The sequence below is a fragment of the Emys orbicularis genome, chromosome 15, assembly GCF_028017835.1.
Source record: "Emys orbicularis isolate rEmyOrb1 chromosome 15, rEmyOrb1.hap1, whole genome shotgun sequence".
Taxonomy (NCBI): domain Eukaryota; kingdom Metazoa; phylum Chordata; order Testudines; family Emydidae; genus Emys; species Emys orbicularis.
Window position 1 is genome coordinate 33,387,450 of NC_088697.1, and position 19,104 is coordinate 33,406,553.

At 57.4% G+C, this 19,104-nt stretch overlaps 1 protein-coding gene across 1 annotated transcript in view; it reads right to left on the minus strand.

Moving 5' to 3' along the window:
• DSCAML1 (DS cell adhesion molecule like 1) overlaps nucleotides 1-19,104 on the minus strand; it is a 329,429-nt gene that overhangs the window by 142,500 nt on the left and 167,825 nt on the right. Inside the window, exons 5-8 of the mRNA XM_065416989.1 lie at nucleotides 11,695-11,973; nucleotides 8,175-8,450; nucleotides 6,632-6,928; nucleotides 2,354-2,626 (exon numbers count right to left, since the gene is read on the minus strand). Coding sequence (XP_065273061.1) covers nucleotides 2,354-2,626; nucleotides 6,632-6,928; nucleotides 8,175-8,450; nucleotides 11,695-11,973 — 1,125 coding nt within the window. The remainder of the gene's footprint in view (nucleotides 1-2,353; nucleotides 2,627-6,631; nucleotides 6,929-8,174; nucleotides 8,451-11,694; nucleotides 11,974-19,104) is intronic.

Sequence of the window (19,104 nt, forward strand, 5' to 3'; positions counted from 1 at the left end):
AGTCCAAGTTTGGCTTTGTTTACTGTAAACCTGTATTAACAATCCACAAGGGTCAGCTCTCCCCACAGGAGCCCAGTGAGTTTTGTAAAGCTCAAACCAGCAATAAAATCTCAGATAAACTGTCGCATGAAGTGTAAGGTACAGAAGGGATTTGTGACAAGAAGAAGAAGAAATGCAAATGTCTTCTCCCTCTTCCCAGCTTTCCTACTACTCATTTCACACAAGCATCAAGGGCTCCCAAACATACGGACAACAGGTGTCTTATTGCCACACTCCCAAACTGTCCACCCTGAGCCTACGCCACAAGGAGCTCACCCAAGGTATCCTCACTTGGAATTCCCCTGCACCCTGCGTGACCAGTTGCCAGGATGCCTGGCAGCCCATTAACTTTAGTGCACTAGCAAGTGCTGCTGAATGCACTGTATCCTCTTGAGAGCTTGTGTTAATCCCTTTCAGGGGTGGTGGCTTCCAAAATAAAAAAGCTCCTGCTAGCAAAGACACCCAGCGCAGTTACCAACCCTGTAGGGCTCCCGATGACAGAGAAGGCCTTTCTGCAGCTCTCTGATCCATGCCATCTACAGTACACAGCTTCCTCTATGACGAAGTGGGCATTCACCCACGAAAGCTTATGCTCCAATACTTCTGTTAGTCTTAAAGGTGCCACAGGACCCTCTGTTGCTTTTTACAGATTCAGACTAACACGGCTACCCCTCTGATACTTAGCTTCCTCTATGTTCCTTTTGCAAAGCCTTGGAGGAGAGTACTAGCTAATCAAGTGGCAGAATCCATAATCAGCATGGATGCATGCTCCTGCTAACTCAATTCCTAATGAGGATATGAAGGATGGGGCATCAGAACAAAACCCACTGCAGAACTGAAGGGCATTCCAGAAATACTCGGCTCCGCGAGACGGAGAGAAAGAACTGCCCTTCTCTCTCCCCTGCTGTGGCTGTGTTTGTCGAAATGATTTACTGCACCCACCGAGCTGGCGACAGGCTGAGGAGCCCCGACAACCCTGAGGATGGAAGATACTGTAGCATCGCACACTCATAACACAATCTCAGCAAGTCACTGGAATGGAATGCATCAGATTCAATTCATTAGGACTGATAGCTCCCTGAATGGGGCTGAATAATTGATGGGCTGTAGAAGCTTTTAAGATGTTCTGTACGCTCGGAAGACTGAGTGTATTATTTTTTTAAAAGCTAACACACACAGCAAAACCCCAACGAAGGTGATCTGAGCAAAGGTTAGATGTTTTAATACTTTGTGTTTACACTGTCAATTCTTGCTCCATTGCTTGTAATGGGAAATGGATACACTATGGAGAGGGGCAGCAGAGGGAGCGGCAGGAACTGAACTAATTCACTGGGGCTGCATTAGCTAACCCAGAAGGATGGGAATTGATCTTGGACCCATGTAACGTTTGCACTGCAAGGCCACGGTCTGGCTGAAGAGCCCATGGTGTGTCCAATGCAGGGCCGGCTCCAGCATTTCTGCCGCCCCCTCCCCCCCCCCCCCCAAAAAAGAAGCCGCGATCAGTGGCGGCAGTTCAGCGGCAGGTCCTTCGCTCCTAGAGGGAGTGAGGGACCTGCCGCCCCCGAATTGCCGCAGGTGCCGCCCCTCTCCCTTGGCCGCCCCAAGCACCTGCTTGTTAAGCTGGTGCCTGGAGCCGGCCCTGGTCCAATGGAGCAAGACGCTTCCCTGCTTGGCTTATCGACCTTCATCCCACAGCAGCAACGTGCTCAAAATGATTCGAGGGCGACCCTTGCACTGCCTGGGCCCCCAAAGGTGCCACCCGTGGGGAAGAAGTTGTACATGTGCAGCTGAGGACCGGGAGCTCTTGGTGCCCCCAGGGCTGTGGGTGGGAGGCAGACTAGTCCGTGCAGCCGAACGGTCCGGAAGAGCGTGGGAGGGGAGAGGTGCCTCATGCAACATCTGTCAAGATTGCCTGGGACTGGCAATTGGCAAAGGCTTCGGCAACCAACATCTCACAGGCAGGAGATTGGGGAGCTTCCAGCAGCGTTCCTGACTGTTACCCTTTCTCCCCTCCCCACAGCTGGGCTCCCCAAGACCAAACCAGGCTGAGGTGACTGTGCCCTCTTGGCCTCCCACCCTGGTAAAACCCAGGGATGGTGGGACAGCTCTGACTCTCTGGTGTGCGCACGTCAGAGAGAGAACGCCAAAAGGACAATGCTGAAATTAGCCAGCTGGACTGCTGGCTACAACAGGCACCTCCCTGAAAGTCCCCTGCAACTAGCACGGGAGACTCAAAGAACTGGCAGGACACCAGGGTAGGAGAGTGAGTCCCCTGTTACAGCCAGGGGCAGCTTTATAGCTCCCAGCCTCCTACCTTTCACGGTAACGTGGACGCTCTGGCTGATGGAGAGCTGCGGCTGGATCAGGACGCTGCAGAGATACTCCCCTTCATCCATGCCCTTCTGCACATCCATCAGCTTAAGGGTCCCGTTCTCAAAGACCACCTGGCGGTGGTTATCTGGCAGCAGCAAGGCATCCTTGTACCACTTGATGGAATAGTATGGATACCCGATCACCCTGCAGTTGATGAAGGTGTCCCTACCCGCCACTGCCGTTATATTCTTCATGGCTCGGATACTCGGGGGACCTAAATTGTGGGAAGGATGAAAGAGGCAGGCTAGGTTAATTCCGAAGAGCAATTTGTTTGCACACAGATCTGTTGCTATTTCAGAGCACATTTCATAGGCAAATGAGGCAAGATAAACACTTAGGGTTTGCTCGTGTTTGGGAAGGGGGAGGCAACAGCTCAAATATGGGTGAGCCCCCCCCCCATCCTGCACGCACTCAGAAATTGCAGAGCCAGCTTTTGACAAACTTTGGCACCAGTCACTGGTGCACAAAGGGTGAGCTATTCCAAAGCGCTGACACGGCCTAGGAGCACGCGCCCCACTGAAAGTCACTGGGACATGTGCTCCGGAACCACTTAGGTGCTTTTTAAAATCACAGCCAAATTGTGTGGGTGTCGCTTCCATGCTCAGCTGTGAAAGTTCTGTCCCCGGGGCACTCTCTGCATACCTCTGATCCCACCCCTGCTAATGCTAGGGACACACTGTATATTTCTGCGCTGCTTCCCTAAGCTCCATTCAGCTTCTAACACTCCCAGCTGCCCTGCATGTCTCTTTAAAAACAAAGCTACCCCTCTTTTGCTGAAGGAATATGCCGGGAGCAGAACCTTACGCCACCAACCTCAATTGCAAACTATTTTACCTCAACTTTAAAAATCAGCCTGCCTGAACCTCCAGCTGGGGATCCACTGCTTACAGGGCCGGCTCTGGCTTTTTTGCCGCCCCAGGCAAAAAAGCCTCCGGCCGCTCCCCCCCCCCCCCCCCCGGCGGCCAGAGCGCAGGGGGCAGGGCGGGGAGAGGGCGGCGAGCCCCAGCCAGGGCTCGCCGCTCTCCCCCCGGCAGCGGGGGGGAGGGCAGCCAGAGTGCCGGGGGGAGGGCGGCGAGCCCAGCCGTGGCCCCACTCTCCCCGGTGGCTGGAGCACCGTGCCGCCCCCTCCAGGTGCCGCCCCCCTCCAGGTGCCGCCCCAAGCACAAGCTTGGTGGGCTGGTGCCTGGAGCCGGCCCTGACTGCTTAGCAGTTTCTATCTGGCTTTGAGCCTGGTTTATGGATCAGGAGAACACTACACTTGAGTCTGTCAACACCATGTTTCTTAGATCAACAATCATATTGTTCTCCTGTTTATCAGCTGTTGCCTAAATGAAACAGCAAACTAATACTCCACCTACAGTGTAAAGATCAACTATATCTTGGCTCCCAGCCTGAGGCGAACTGCAGAACTCCCAGCTTATCAGGTGTGCAGGACACTCTTACGGAAGATCCATTTCATTGGCATGTAAAACAAACGCATTCAAAAGCTGTTTGCTGCTTTCGCTTTTTAATGATTTTCCTATCTCTCCTACCCACTTTCTCCAAAAGTTACTGAGAAGGGATTCCACAATTGGGGGAGTTTTTCTGGAAACTCTGAAAATAAGATGAGATGCGGGGGGGAGGCAGAAGTGGGGGACGGTGCTTTGGTGACACTTTCTCATGTTCTGGTAAAGCCACCACTTCTAATGCTCCAAAGCAATTGGGAAATAATATAAAAAATGGATTTAAAAACTCTCTTTCTGCCAGCCGTCGCTCTGGGGTGCCGATGGGATACGACTTCAAAAACGGAGAGTCCATCAAAAGAAAACACCCGGCAAAGAAAAAAGCATCTTATAAGAGGCATCAGCCACAAAGTTCTCCCCTGAGCACTGAAGAGGAAAAGGGCTGCACACCCCCAGACAGTTCTGGGGTGGAGTGGAAACAATCCAGGCAACTAGAGCTCCCAACACTGCCTGCCTCTATCTTGACTCAAATTCAGCACCGGTAGCTTCAGACCCAGCTAACTCACATAGAGCAGCCATTACTCGGGAACACACACCCATGCATTGCACTGGCCATGGAACGCTGGCTTCCTGACCAGCAGAAAAGAAAGGGTGTGGGTGGGTGTGTAAAAGTGGGAGTAAATTTGACAGAGGACTTGGAAAAGTTTTAAAAACTTGCTCCTGATAAACAGCCCCTTGGCCCTGTCGGAGAGATGTGCACATACCCAGAGTAAGGAACCCCGCATTCTCATCTAGGGATTTGTAGTTAAAAAACAAAAACAAAAAGTTCAACAACAAACTTTACTAGTGGTTCCCATTGCTAAGCGATGAACTTGCTCCAGATTTAGTGATAAACGGCTGCCAAAGCCCAGCTTCCCCGGACTTCCAGACAAACACCACTAGATCCATGGCAAACCGGAGACACAGATGAACACGGCCATTCAAACTTGCTTCTGGTAGATAAAATAATGTTACTTTTGGCTTTGTCTAGTTCATACCTATACAATTAGAAGCGTGAACTGTTAACGGTCACCGGCTAATACTGTACCTTGTGTCTTAGAATTTTGCCCACCAGAAGTCCCTGTAATGCAAAGAACAGCATGCTCCATCCATAACAAGAGGCATGATTAACAGCACAATGGATTTTAGCAGACAAAGAAAATACAGCTATGACAAATCAAAGAGAAAATTCAGCTCATTTGTCATGATTTAACAAATTGGCTCGCCATCGGGTTTAACACACATCCCAACGCCTATGGGCAGTTAGTGCTGGGAAGGAAGGACAGAGTCCGAGTTAGGAGGTGGACAGGTCAGAGGTGAGGCAGGGCCCCAAAGCGCTGTGCAGGTAAAACAAGTAGGGGAAAGTGAGGCAGAGGCTGTGCAGGGCACATTCCCGCTGGCCATCACAACTGCTCACACTCTGGGACTGGGCACGTGGTCAGCTGGAGCCCCTCTCCAGGGGAACAGACATTTACCAGCTGCACTTTGATCAACAGCATGAGAGCAAAGTGGGGGAGTGCACTAGCTCTCATCTCTGGGGAGCCGGTTCCAAATCCTCCCAGGGCTGTAGTGGGAATTAAATTGGTGGCTCCTCCCAAATGCAATAGTTGGTGCAGTTGGCAATATCTGCTCAGAAACCAATGACTGGTATTGCTGGGGGTGCTGCAGAGGACACTACAGGTTAGGACCAAGATGCATTAGGATTAGGAGGGAGGAGAAGAGGGATTTCTCCCCACTGCCCAGACTGAAATAGTAGGAGGTGGAGCAGATCAGAGTGAGTTGCACTGGCAAAGCCGGGGCAATGGGGCAGGACTGGAAGGGGGGTGCTGCAGGTCAGGACTGGGGTGCATTGGCAGGGCGGGGCATATGAAGCTCACACTCTTCCTAACTTCCAACAGCAAAATCCTGCACTTTGATGAGCGTTAACTTCTCCCACAAAATTTGCAGAAAAAGAAATGGAAAGGACATGCAGCTTGAAGGTGGAAATTGCAAAGAATTTCTCTGGTATGTGACAGCCGCCAGCTCTGGGGGCATCTGGATCTGCAGTCTGCCCCAATGTAGCCCTGGAACGTAGCCCCTGAGGAGCAGGGAACCACGTGGCCCTGAGATGCACGGGGCTTCCTCAGTCAGCACCTCTGCAGCACGGTGACCCTGAAAACGCCCCAGGAACAGTGCAGAGCCACTCTCCGAGAGCTGGCCCACGAGCCAGGGCTCTGCTTTACAAACTGAGCTGTTTGCCTCACTCTGTTACAAAATGTTTGGAATGGGAGAGCCGAGCACCTCGGGACGGCTAGCCAGGCCAGGCCAGGGCCCGTCCAGCCCAGTCTCCGACAGCGGCCAGCACCAGATGCTTCAGAGGAGGGTGCAACCCATTTCCCACTGCTGAAGCTTAGCTTCGGGAGAGCAGCGTGGGGTTCACCACACTCCTCAGGACTGTCGATGTCCACAATAGCCACGTAAACACCCGATTCTTCTGGGATTCCTGCTAAGCTTTTGGCCTCAATATTATCTTGTGGCAATGAGTTCCGTAGGCTCCCCACGTCCTGCTTCACTTGATGAACCACGGGGAAGGTTTGTTCAACCAAGTGCATGCTGATGATGTGAACAACTTTAAAAGTACAGCAGGGCAGTGGGGGAGCTGGGTGGAATGGCACAAAAGAAGAGAGAGTCTACCAATAAACAGAACAGAACGAAGCCCAGTATGAGTCCTATGCTGATATTTAAAAGTAGACAGGCACCTCTTACGTTTATTCGCGCTTGGTATTCGGCGCTGCCCACCGAGTTCCGCGCGGCGCACCGGTACACCCCTCCATCCTTGATCTGCGGGCTGGTCACGTTCATGTGGCCCACGGTGGTGCCGTCCGACATGGTGTACTGATTGGCGCGGTGCCCGTTGTCCCTCTGGATGGGCTCATCGTCCAAGGCCCAGGTGATGGTGGGTGGGGGAGCGCCTTTGGCGGCACACATCAGGGAGAACTGCTCGCCCGGGTTGACCACTTTCTCGCTGAAGGAGGAGACGATCCGGGGGGTCCCGTCTAGGAGAGACACCCGGTGAGGGGCACGTTAGGGCTTCAGGCTGGGGCCCTCGCAAGCAGCTGCGTTTAGGCACAAGCTTGACTGAGGGTTTTAAACACTGCTTAGACTGTCCGTTCTCTGGGGACAGGGGTATCCTGTCCTGTTTGTCCAGGGCCCAGCACAACGGGGTTCTGGTCCAGGCTCCTAGTGGTTCCGCGACACAGATAAACAACAACAAACCAACGGGGTGAACGTGCCTGACACGCCATGGGCCCCACCAGGGCCCCACCATGCCCAGCCTGCATTCCCCAGGGAGGAGGGCTGCTGCTTTCAAAGGGGCTGGTGAGAACCGGGGGGACATCAGATGAGACATAAAAGGGAGCATGAGAGGGGCAGGGACACAGGGCCCATCCTGCCCCCGGCACATCCGCACGAGGGAAGGACACTGCTTGGGAGGCAGAGGAGGGAGAATGCCTTAAGGGAGGATGGGCCCATTCCCAAGGCCAGGGCACCACAATGAGCCCCATCTGGGCAGCTCCTCCTTTCCCCACTGTCGCTTATTTTGCTTTCTTGGTACAGACCCTCCCTGCAGAGGACAGGGCCCAGCTATGGTTCTCTCCCTGCAGTTACTACAGCAGCTTACACTAAAGTCCTGGCCACCTGTCATCAAAAGCGCCCTGGGACCTTCACTAAGGGACAGCACCTTCCTGACCACACCATGTCTGGTAAGTATATTTTGCCTCACCCAACTCCTCCTGTAGACGGGAATTCTTCTTCCCTCCCTTTCCTGAAATACTGGGCAGCATTGCTAGGTGCTGTTAAATAACTGTTGGTTCCCCCCCAGAGACGGCTGCATTTCAGTGCTGGGTTGAGTGACCCTTACATCACATGGGCATTGCATGGCATAGTTCAGTGAATTGTTGTGAAGCACCTTGGGAGCGCTGGGAGCATCCAAGCACTTGGGCAAAGCACGGGAGCGCTTGGCATAGCAGAATCTCTTCGCTTCCAGGTGCAGAAGTGGGCAAACCTTGCCAGCACAGGATGCAGAGGGGTGTGTGGAGACAGCTCTGGAGCCCACTGGCCAGTAGACACAGGCCAGGAAGCAGGGGAGTAGGGTCTAATTAAGGGGCAACATTCTCCTCTCCTAGGGATGCTGTAAATCTCCCCTGCACTTGTTCTGCACACAGAGCTTCCAGGGGTGGCAAAGGACGCTGGAGAGACCCTCTGACTCCCCTCCTCACCGTCATGCCCGGGAAGCCGACTCACCCTCCAGCGCGATGAGGGAGAAGTCCTGCGCCGTTTGGGCTTTCCGGGTGGCGAAACACTGGTAGGCCCCAGAGTGGCTCTTCTGGGCGGCAGTGATGAGGAGGGTCTCGTTGCTAATCCCCTGGATGGAGATGTAGTTGTCCAGCACCACCAAGTCTGTGTTGCGGTACCAGCGGAGGGTGTACTCGGGCGAGCCGCTGAGGGCACAGGAGAGGATGACTGTGCTGCCAATGCCGGTCTTCAGCTTCTTTGGCGTGAGGCTCACGTGCAGAGGGTCTGTGCAAGACAGGGTGGGAGGCAAGAGAAAAAAAACGCTCAGGGCTCATGGCCTGGGGAAAGGATCTAGCAATGGTGGAGGGCCCCAGGGAAGCCGAGTGGCACCAGCCGAGTGGCCCCATCACGCTGAGTAGCAGCAAGGTCTCCTTTCTACTCCCTGGGCTGCAGCAGGAGGATGCCAGCAAGCTGCTGTGGGGAAGGCTGCAAGTGACCTGCCGCAGCGAGCGCAGCAAGGCCTTGGCTTCACTAGGAACCAGGTGTGTTTTCAACCCGCGCTAGTGAGCACACGCTCAAGTCCGAGTGTAGACAAGGCCATTTGCATTCAAACGTGTGTTCGCTGGCCGGGGTCAGGAGTCTGCCTCGACCAGCAAACTCCTGGGAAGGGCGGACCAGCTGCAGGCCCAGCCCCCTGCTCCTAAGTCTTTCCATTAGCCACTGAGTCGAGAGCAAGAGTTGATTTGGCGAGGGGAAAGGGGGCTTGCTGGAAACAGGAGCCTTACACAAAACCTACCCCCGATGGGGGATAGATGGGGGGGCCCGGAGGAGCCATCACAGCGCAGGGGGCAGGGCGAGGCTGGCGTGGCGGCCGGCACCGGCTCGGCGGGGAGATGGAGCGCTCCTTGATTAACGTGATCTCTCTCCCTGCTCTCCCCGGGAAGCATTAGCCTGACTGCACGTGAAATGTCAGTGCACAATAAGCCAGGTGTGTCCCTGACCTTCCTCAGAGTCTGCAGCAAGGGCCCCTCATCTTAATGTCACCCCCACACACGCTCCTCTGCGCGGTGCGGGCAACATGCCCACCGGCCAGGAGCGCCTCCCCTGTGTATCGTTTTCGCTCTGACTGCACAGGAGCTGCCCTGGCAGGCGTGAAGAGGCTGGCTGCGTTTGGAAGTAGACATCACGGCGGGCTGACGTGCTAAGTGTGACAGGCCTGCTCTGAGCAGAGACTTCCCTGGAGCTCCTCACTAAGCATGCTGCTGTGTTGGGTGGGGCCTCCCCTTCTGATCCAGCCCATGCACACCCGCCTGCTCCTCCACAAACACGCAGAACATGCTGAGCGTCGCTGCAAGAGCTGGGGCAAACATGCCCCCCATCCCCAGGGGCATGCTACACAGCTGGGTTACTGGGGACAGAGGAGATCCCCAGGGCCAAAGCGTGCAATAAAGATATGCCCTCCCCAGACAGAATTTACTGGTTGGCTGGAGTTTATTCAATATAAAAATCAAACAAAACACAACATGCAGGCCCCTAGTATAAAACTAACACTAATAACCCAACCAGTCACACATTGAAAGGCTCTCAACGTAGCGCTCTGGTTTTCCACCAATCCCGGTCTGTTTCCTCCATTAAAATGGTAAATCTGGGGCTTGCTGAGATATTTTGCTGTGATATAAATAAACAAACTTCTTTCAAATGCTCTGAGCTGTGCACGTAACAACACACTGTGCTCCGGCACACAGCACAGTTAACGTCCCGAGCCTGCAACGTACAAAGCTTTGTACAACAGCCAGGGCCAAGAGGGCTATTTCATTTTCATCACCCATCCATCTCATGCAGTTCTGGAACGGAGACAGCAACAGCTATGCTAGAATCCCCCAGAACCGCCTGCCCCATGCAAATGAACAGCCCTGGGATGACCTCAGGCGTGTCTCCAGATTCCTGACCAGAACTTTGGAACAACCCAAGAGGGGGCTGCCCCCAGACAATCCATCCCAGGTTTAACAGAGGGCCAAGGAATGCCGGGCCAGGACTTTGGGAGGTTAGAGAGGACGGCCCCCCCTCCCCCCATGGCATGATCAGTGAAATCCAGAGTTGTGCACCTCACTATTGCTAATGTTTAAGGAGAAGCCAGTAAAATGGGCCATAACAGGGTCACAGTGGACGAGAAGCTGGATATGAGTCAACAGTGTGCTCTTGTTGCCAAGAAGGCTAACGGCATTTTGGGCTGTATAAGTAGGGGCATTGCCAGCAGATCGAGGAACGTGATCGTTCCCCTTTATTCGACATTGGTGAGGCCTCATCTGGAATACTGTGTCCAATTTTGGGCCCCACACTACAAGAAGGATGTGGAAAAATTGGAAAGAGTCCAGCGGAGGGCAACAAAAATGATTAGGGGTCTGGAGCACATGACTTATGAGGAGAGGCTGAGGGAACTGGGATTGTTTAGTCTCCAGAAGAGAAGAATGAGGGGGGATTTGATAGCAGCCTTCAACTACCTGAAGGGAGGTTCCAAAGAGGATGGAGCTCGGCTGTTCTCAGTGGTGGCAGATGACAGAACAAGGAGCAATGGTCTCAAGTTGCAGTGGGGGAGGTCCAGGTTGGATATTAGGAAACACTATTTCACTAGGAGGGTGGTGAAGCACTGGAATGCGTTACCTAGGGAGGTGGTGGAGTCTCCTTCCTTGGAGGTTTTTAAGGCCCGGCTTGACAAAGCCCTGGCTGGGATGATTTAGTTGGGAATTGGTCCTGCTTTGAGCAGGGGGTTGGACTAGATGACCTCTTGAGGTCCCTTCCAACCCTGATATTCTATGATTCTATGATTCTAACACTAACACATAGAACATAACCCAAGGCATATAAAACCCACGCAGGCCAAGGCACCTGGGCAGCCCCAAACCCGACATGCAAGAGAGAAGAGAAATCAAAACTCCGTTGCAGCACTGGGCTATCTGGCAGCAGTCATGATTTTTTTTTTTCTAGAGGAGATATCTTATCTCCTAGAACTGGAAGGGACCTTGAAAGGTCATCGAGTCCAGCCCCCTGCCTTCACTAGCAGGACCAAGTACTGATTTTGCCCCAGATCCCTAAGTGGCCCCCTCAAGGATTGAACTCACAACCCTGGGTTTAGCAGGCCAATGCTCAAACCACTGAGCTATCCCTCCCCCCAACGCCCACTTTGGCTGATTGTTCAGGCTTTGGGGAGTCCAGGTAGCCCCTTTCTGATCTGAGCAGAGATGGGCCTGAACCGTGGACATCAGATCCAGACTGGAATCCCACTTGACACAAAGTCTGGAAGTGGGAGGGGGTGGGATCCACCGTCTTGGCCCATGCCCAGCTCCAATATTAATAAAATGAGATGAACAAAACCCAGGATTACTGTCTCTGAAGAGATGGATGGATACTTTCTAGAGATGGGCCCACCTCCTATTCCCCAGATGTGCCCACTGCCCCCAACCCCCAGTCCCCAGATGTACGATGGAGAGGCCCATAACTTTACATTCTCCATTGTTTGATCGGCTCTCACCTATGACTGTGAGGGTACCGGTGACCTCTGCCGACCCGAATGTGTTTGTGACCTCACAGATGTACGTCCCACTGTCCTCCACGCGCAGGTCACTGATTGTCAGTCCTGTGATGCGCTTGGTCCACCTGCTGTCTGCAGGGAGTGGGCGCCCGTCCTTGATCCACCGGATGGCTGGGTTCGGGTACCCAGAGGCGATGCATGGAAGCTCCACCAGCTGGCCTGCCTTTACCTCCCTGGACTGAAAGCCATCTAGGATGGTAGGAATGGATTCTGCTGGGTCTAAGAGCAGAGAGGAAACAAACTGCTCAGAAGCAGATATGGAGCAAAGGCCGACACACCCTTCCTTCGGCCTGCACCATCTGGCTGGTGCATTACATGGGCAAACTAGAGTGTTTGGTTATAAACACTGGGGACCCAGGAGTCTTGTCTGAGCCATCACCAGGACAGAGATACTGGGGAAAGCCTGTGCTTAGTGACCTGGGGGCAGCCACAACCACAGAACTCAGCTACAAACTCTCCAGACATAGGCTCTCCTCCTCTGAAGACCCCTGGGTATCCTAGATGGCAGGACAGCCCATGGCATGGCCAGGAATGGGACAGCCAGCTGCGGCCCTGGGTCCAGAATGAACACATGCTGCTGCTTTCGGGCTGGCCAGTGCAACCCACCTAGCCTACGATCTCAGTTGGGGCCCTGCCAATTGCAGCACGGCTTGCATGCATAGTGGGGTAGGGACAGGTGTGAGCAGGAAGGCAGGTGGGAGCCTAGCGTGTACTCAGTGAGCAGGGCGACTGGCCTAGGGAGGGGCAGTACCTGGGCTGACCTCCCCACTCCCCCCCACTTCTCTTCCCAGGAAGGTAGGGAGACACACACACTATGAGAGGGTGGGATAAATACAGCACAGTAGGAACTACGCAAGGTGACCTAACTGGTGCAAAAGACACAAATTCTGTGGTAAGTTTCAAAATTTACAAGGACAGGGGCCCATCGGGCGGCCAGGAGCAGAGAAAATTAACCACTGAGTCTCAGGCATGAAATTCAATTCCAGGGGAAAGATACGGCTTTCATTGCACCCACGCTGCAGTAAAACGCCATGACATGGAAATACCGGCCGTGGCCAGCACGGGGCCAAGCCAGATTGAGCGCCCCCGCCCCAAAACAGAACACACCCCAGCATGGGAGAGGACAGCGCAAAGCCCGGGAGGGGTGAGTGGGGGGGTCCTGTCCATATGAGATGACAATATGAAGCCTAGTGAGTGGGACTGGGGGGGTCTTGTCCTCAGAAGAGGACAGAGCAAAGTCCAGGGAAGGGGCGGTTCCTGTCCATGCCCGTCAGGTGGGGGCACATACTAGTAAGGGGTCTGTACTTCTGGTCTGCCCAGCTGCTAACTCTGTGGCACAGCATGCCAGTCCTGGCGGCTAACCTAGCTCCACCTCCTTCCCCTGGGCCTGCCTCCTCGTGGGCAGATGTTGCCAACAGGGGCCACAGGGCCCTGCCCTTCAGACAGCTACTTTGCTCAGTAGCCATGGGGCGGCAAGGCAGTAGCTCTTGGATACTAACGACAATGCGCAGGTCCTCAGCTGAGAGGTGCATTGGGGAAGTACACGGTGCCCAGCAAACATGATTTAACCCTCGCAACCCTGCTGTGGGATAGCTACATATTATCCCTCTGCTACTGATCGGGCATGGAGATAAAAGTGACGTGCCCACGGTCACACAGCGAGTCTGTGCCAGAACCTAGGAGCCCTTCTTCCATTCTCCATCCGCCCCTCTGCTCACCACAAGCCCACACTGTACAGCCAGGGCACGGCCATCAACCAGTTAACACAGGAGCCCAAACCAACACAAACAAGGCCAACCAACATATGGTCGAGAACTAGGGATTCGAAGTTGATTGGTGCAAGGGGTGATTTGAATTCAAGCCGAGTGAAGTCCCTCCCGATTAGAGTAACTTGGGCAGGCAGTGACGCCTGGAGCTCCCCGCGACACCCGTCAATACAGACTGCGCTGTCTGCTGCAGTATCACTTGCATCTTCGTCACATCGCATCGGGCTGCTCACATACCGGCCTGTCACATCACATCACATCACAGCCCAGTGTCATGCTGCACGGCTTGCCAGGCTACCCAACTGGCAGCTGTACTTCACTTCCAGGTTGGGGGGGGGAGGTGGAGTGGGGCGAGGCTGGAAGACAGGTGGGCAATTCGCTCGGCAGATGAGCTAACTTAGATGAAAGGCAGCTGCCTCTGGTTCTGCACAGAGAGCTGCAACTAGAGTGATCCCTCTCTGGCCAGCCAGACCTGAGCCAAAGCCCCTGCACCTCTTCCAGTATGTCCTGAGGATGTACCAGGAATGCAGGGGGTGTCTGTGCCTTGTTCAAAGAGCTGACTCCCAATCTCATTAACCTCCACGCAATCGCCTCCAGCGCCCCGTCCCGTGTCACTTTGGGGGGAGTCAGTGGACAGCAGGGAAGGGGGAGGACAATTGCCAAAGTGGGCCAGAGGCCAGGGTCAGCTGTCCTGACATCTCAGGCCGCGGGCTCCAATCCTGACCTGTCACCCCCCAAAACCTTCTTAAGCCCTGGGATCCCCACATGCACCTGTGCCCAGGTACTTCAGTCCTGACCTCTAGCGCCTCCTCCTTTCCCGGCCGTGCCCCCCACACCCCACACATACACACAGCTCAGCCCATTCCCCTCTTGCTCATCTGCAACACCCCCGGCACTTAATTCCCCCCCCCCCCCCAGGATCCCCAGACCCAGCCCTGCCGACGCCCTTCAGTCCCCAACACTCGCACCCCCTGCAATTCCCCCCCGGCGCCCCACACCCAGCCCTGCCGACCCCCTTCAGTCCCCAACCCTCGCACCCCCTGCAATTCCCCCCCCGGGCCCCACACCCAGCCCTGCCGACCCCCTTCAGACCCCAACCCTCGCACCCCCTGCAATTCCCCCCCGGACCCCCACACCCAGCCCTGCCGACCCCCTTCAGACCCCAACCCTCGCACCCCCTGCAATTCCCCCCCCCGGGCCCCACACCCAGCCCTGCCGACCCCCTTCAGACCCCAACCCTCGCACCCCCTGCAATTCCCCCCCCGGGCCCCACACCCAGCCCTGCCGACCCCCTTCAGACCCCAACCCTCGCACCCCCTGCAATTCCCCCCCCGGACCCCCACACCCAGCCCTGCCGACCCCCTTCAGACCCCAACCCTCGCACCCCCTGCAATTCCCCCCCGGCGCCCCACACCCAGCCCTGCCGACCCCCTTCAGACCCCAACACTCGCACCCCCTGCAATTCCCCCCCCCCGGGCCCCACACCCAGCCCTGCCGACCCCCTTCAGACCCCAACCCTCGCACCCCCTGCAATTCCCCGCCCGGGCCCCACACCCAGCCCTGCCGACCCCCTTCAGACCCCAACACTCGCACCCCCTGCAATTCCCCCCCGGGCCCCACACCCAGCCCTGCCGACCCCCTTCAGTCCCCAACCCTCGCACCCCCTGCAATTCCCCCCCGGACCCCCACACCCAGCCCTGCCGACCCCCTTCAGACCCCAACACTCGCACCCCCTGCAATTCCCCCCCCGGGCCCCACACCCAGCCCTGCCGACCCCCTTCAGTCCCCAACCCTCGCACCCCCTGCAATTCCCCCCCCCGGGCCCCACACCCAGCCCTGCCGACCCCCTTCAGACCCCAACCCTCGCACCCCCTGCAATTCCCCCCCCCCGGGCCCCACACCCAGCCCTGCCGACCCCCTTCAGTCCCCAACCCTCGCACCCCCTGCAATTCCCCCCCCCGGGCCCCACACCCAGCCCTGCCGACCCCCTTCAAACCCCAACCCTCGCACCCCCTGCAATTCCCCCCCCCCCCGGGCCCCACACCCAGCCCTGCCGACCCCCTTCAGTCCCCAACCCTCGCACCCCCTGCAATTCCCCCCCCTGGGCTCCACACCCAGCCCTGCCGACCCCCTTCAGACCCCAACCCTCGCACCCCCTGCAATTCCCCCCCCCGGGCCCCACACCCAGCCCTGCCGACCCCCTTCAGACCCCAACACTCGCACCCCCTGCAATTCCCCCCCGGGCCCCACACCCAGCCCTGCCAACCCCCTTCAGTCCCCAACCCTCGCACCCCCTGCAATTCCCCCCCCGGGCCCCACACCCAGCCCTGCCGACCCCCTTCAGACCCCAACCCTCGCACCCCCTGCAATTCCCCCCCGGACCACCACACCCAGCCCTGCCGACCCCCTTCAGACCCCAACCCTCGCACCCCCTGCAATTCCCCCCCGGCGCCCCACACCCAGCCCTGCCAACCCCGTTCAGTCCCCAACCCTCGCACCCCCTGCAATTCCCCCCCCGGACCCCCACACCCAGCCCTGCCGACCCCAACACTCGCACCCCCTGCAATTCCCCCCCCGGGCCCCACACCCAGCCCTGCCGACCCCCTTCAGACCCCAACCCTCGCACCCCCTGCAATTCCCCCCCAGCGCCCCACACCCAGCCCTGCCGACCCCCTTCAGTCCCCAACCCTCGCACTCCCTGCAATCCCCCCCCCGGGCCCCACACCCAGCCCTGCCGACCCCCTTCAGTCCCCAACCCTCGCACCCCCTGCAATTCCCCCCCGCCGGGCCCCACACCCAGCCCTGCCGACCCCCTTCAGACCCCAACCCTCGCACCCCCTGCAATTCCCCCCCGGACCCCCACACCCAGCCCTGCCGACCCCCTTCAGACCCCAACCCTCGCACCCCCTGCAATTGCCCCCCGGCGCCCCACACCCAGCCCTGCCGACCCCCTTCAGTCCCCAACCCTCGCACCCCCTGCAATTCCCCCCCCCCGGGCCCCACACCCAGCCCTGCCGACCCCCTTCAGACCCCAACCCTCGCACCCCCTGCAATTCCCCCCCCGGGCCCCACACCCAGCCCTGCCGACCCCCTTCAGTCCCCAACCCTCGCACCCCCTGCAATTCCCCCCCCGGGCCCCACACCCAGCCCTGCCGACCCCCTTCAGACCCCAACCCTCGCACCCCCTGCAATTCCCCCCCCGGGCCCCACACCCAGCCCTGCCGACCCCCTTCAGACCCCAACCCTCGCACCCCCTGCAATTCCCCCCTGGACCCCCACACCCAGCCCTGCCGACCCCAACACTCGCACCCCCTGCAATTCCCCCCCGGACCCCCACACCCAGCCCTGCCGACCCCCTTCAGACCCCAACCCTCGCACCCCCTGCAATTCCCCCCCCGGGCCCCACACCCAGCCCTGCCGACCCCCTGCCGACCCCAACCCTCGCACCCCCTGCAATTCCCCCCCCGGACCCCCACACCCAGCCCTGCCGACCCCAACACTCGCACCCCCTGCAATTCCCCCCCGGGCCCTGCACCCAGCCCTGCCGACCCCCTTCAGACCCCAACCCTCGCACCCCCTGCAATTCCCCCCCCCCGGACCCTCACACCCAGCCCTGCCGACCCCCTTCAGTCCCCAACCCTCGCACCCCCTGCAATTCCCCCCCGGACCCCCACACCCAGCCCTGCCGACCCCAACACTCGCACCCCCTGCAATTCCCCCCCCGGACCCCCACACCCAGCCCTGCCGACCCCCTTCAGTCCCCAAACCTCGCACCCCCTGCAATTCCCCCCGGGCCCCACACCCAGCCCTGCCGACACCCTTCAGACCCCAACACTCGCACCCCCTGCAATTCCCCCCCGGGCCCTGCAGCCAGCCCTGCCGACACTCTTCAGACCCCAACACTCGCACCCCCGGCAATTCCAGCCCTGTGAAGAAACTGCCATGGTCGTTTCTGCCAAGTGGAAAAATGCTCAGGAAGGAGTGGGCTGGAATCATCACTCGTGTGCTTGTGACCTTGGTGGCATTTGAACGGAGCCCGTGGAGGTGACTGGCCAGTGCAGTAACTTGCTGTACTAACCAGAGCCTCCCAAGAACTCTGTAATACCCAGTTCATAATTAATATACTGAGGGAGTTGAGTCCATTATACTGCTAAGAAAATGGACGTCACTGTAAATAACGGATCGGCTAGCTTTTGAGGGCAAGAGCCATAAATTATGACATGGAGAAGAGCTCCTGCCAGCAGACGAGCCCAGCGCGGGTCCTGCCAGCAGACAGGAGCCCAGCGCGGGTCCTGCCAGCAGACAGGAGCCCAGCGCGGGTCCTGCCAGCTTGGCCAGGGCCCAGCGCCTGGGTTTTAGCTCTGCCCCATACCGATCCCAGTGGTTCCCATGTCAGGCTCTGGGACAGGGGGCTGGGCAAGAGCTGCTGACTCAGCCCTCTGTCACGCCAGCCCCCATTAAGGGAAGTTAATTGGAGCCTGCTAGAGAAAACCTGCACCTAATTGGTGAATGGGAGCCAGCTGCCTGCCCTATTAGCCCGGGGTATATAAAAGGCTGTGAGGAAGGAAGCCAGGTGGGGGAGCGGAAGCAGAGGAATAGCAGACACTAGAACCCAAGCTGTGTAAGGTTGGTGGGAGCACAACCCGTAAACAAATGACACCAGTGGTTTCTGAACCCCAGGGTCGGTCTTGAATGACATTGTCAGCACAGCAGGGGCAGGAGCCAAGCGGGCCCGGCAGCACCCTGCTCCAGGATCCTGTCTGCAGAGTCACACAGGGAGCATTCAAACAGGACAGGAGCCAAGCCCCTTGTGCTGGCTTCGTCTGGCCAAGAGCGAACGCTCCTGGGGCTGAACAGGAGGATAAAATGTTCCCATCTCCACCGCTGCCCCCCCACACACATCCAGGCTTTCACTCATCCTCATTCTCTCTGTGCTGTCCCCATCTCCACACACGCACAGAAAACAAAGCAAACAAACAACCCCCACCCAGGTAATATAAAGGCCGTTGTCTGCTGACTGGAGGAAACACAGAGAGAGAATTGAGGCCAAGATTTCCCAAAGTGCCTAGTGACTCTGGGTGCTCAACTCATCACAATGCAGAGTCAACCTGCGGAACTCATTGCCAGGGGATGCTGTGAAGACCAAAATTATAACTAGATTTTAAAAAAAGAATTAGATAAGTTCATGGAGGATAGGTTCATCATGGCTATTAGCCAAGATAGTCAGGGATTTAACTCCATGCTCTGGGTGTCTCTAGAATCTGACTGCCAGAAGCTGGGACAGGACGACAGGGCAGGGCCGACACTTCCACTAGGCAACCCTAGGCGGTTGCCTAGGGCGGCAGGATTTGGGGGGCAGCATTTTGCCGTCCTCAGCGGAAATTCAGCGGCAGGGGGTCCTTCCGCTCTGGGTCTTTGGTGGAAATTCGGCGGCGGGTCCTTCACTCGCTCCGGGACCCGCTGCCGAAGTGCCCCGAAGACGCGGAGCGGAAGGACCCCCGCCGCCGAATGCTCAGAGGAGGAGCGCTGCCCCCTAGGGCGGCAAACACCCTGGCGCTGCTCCTGCGACAGGGGATGGATCACT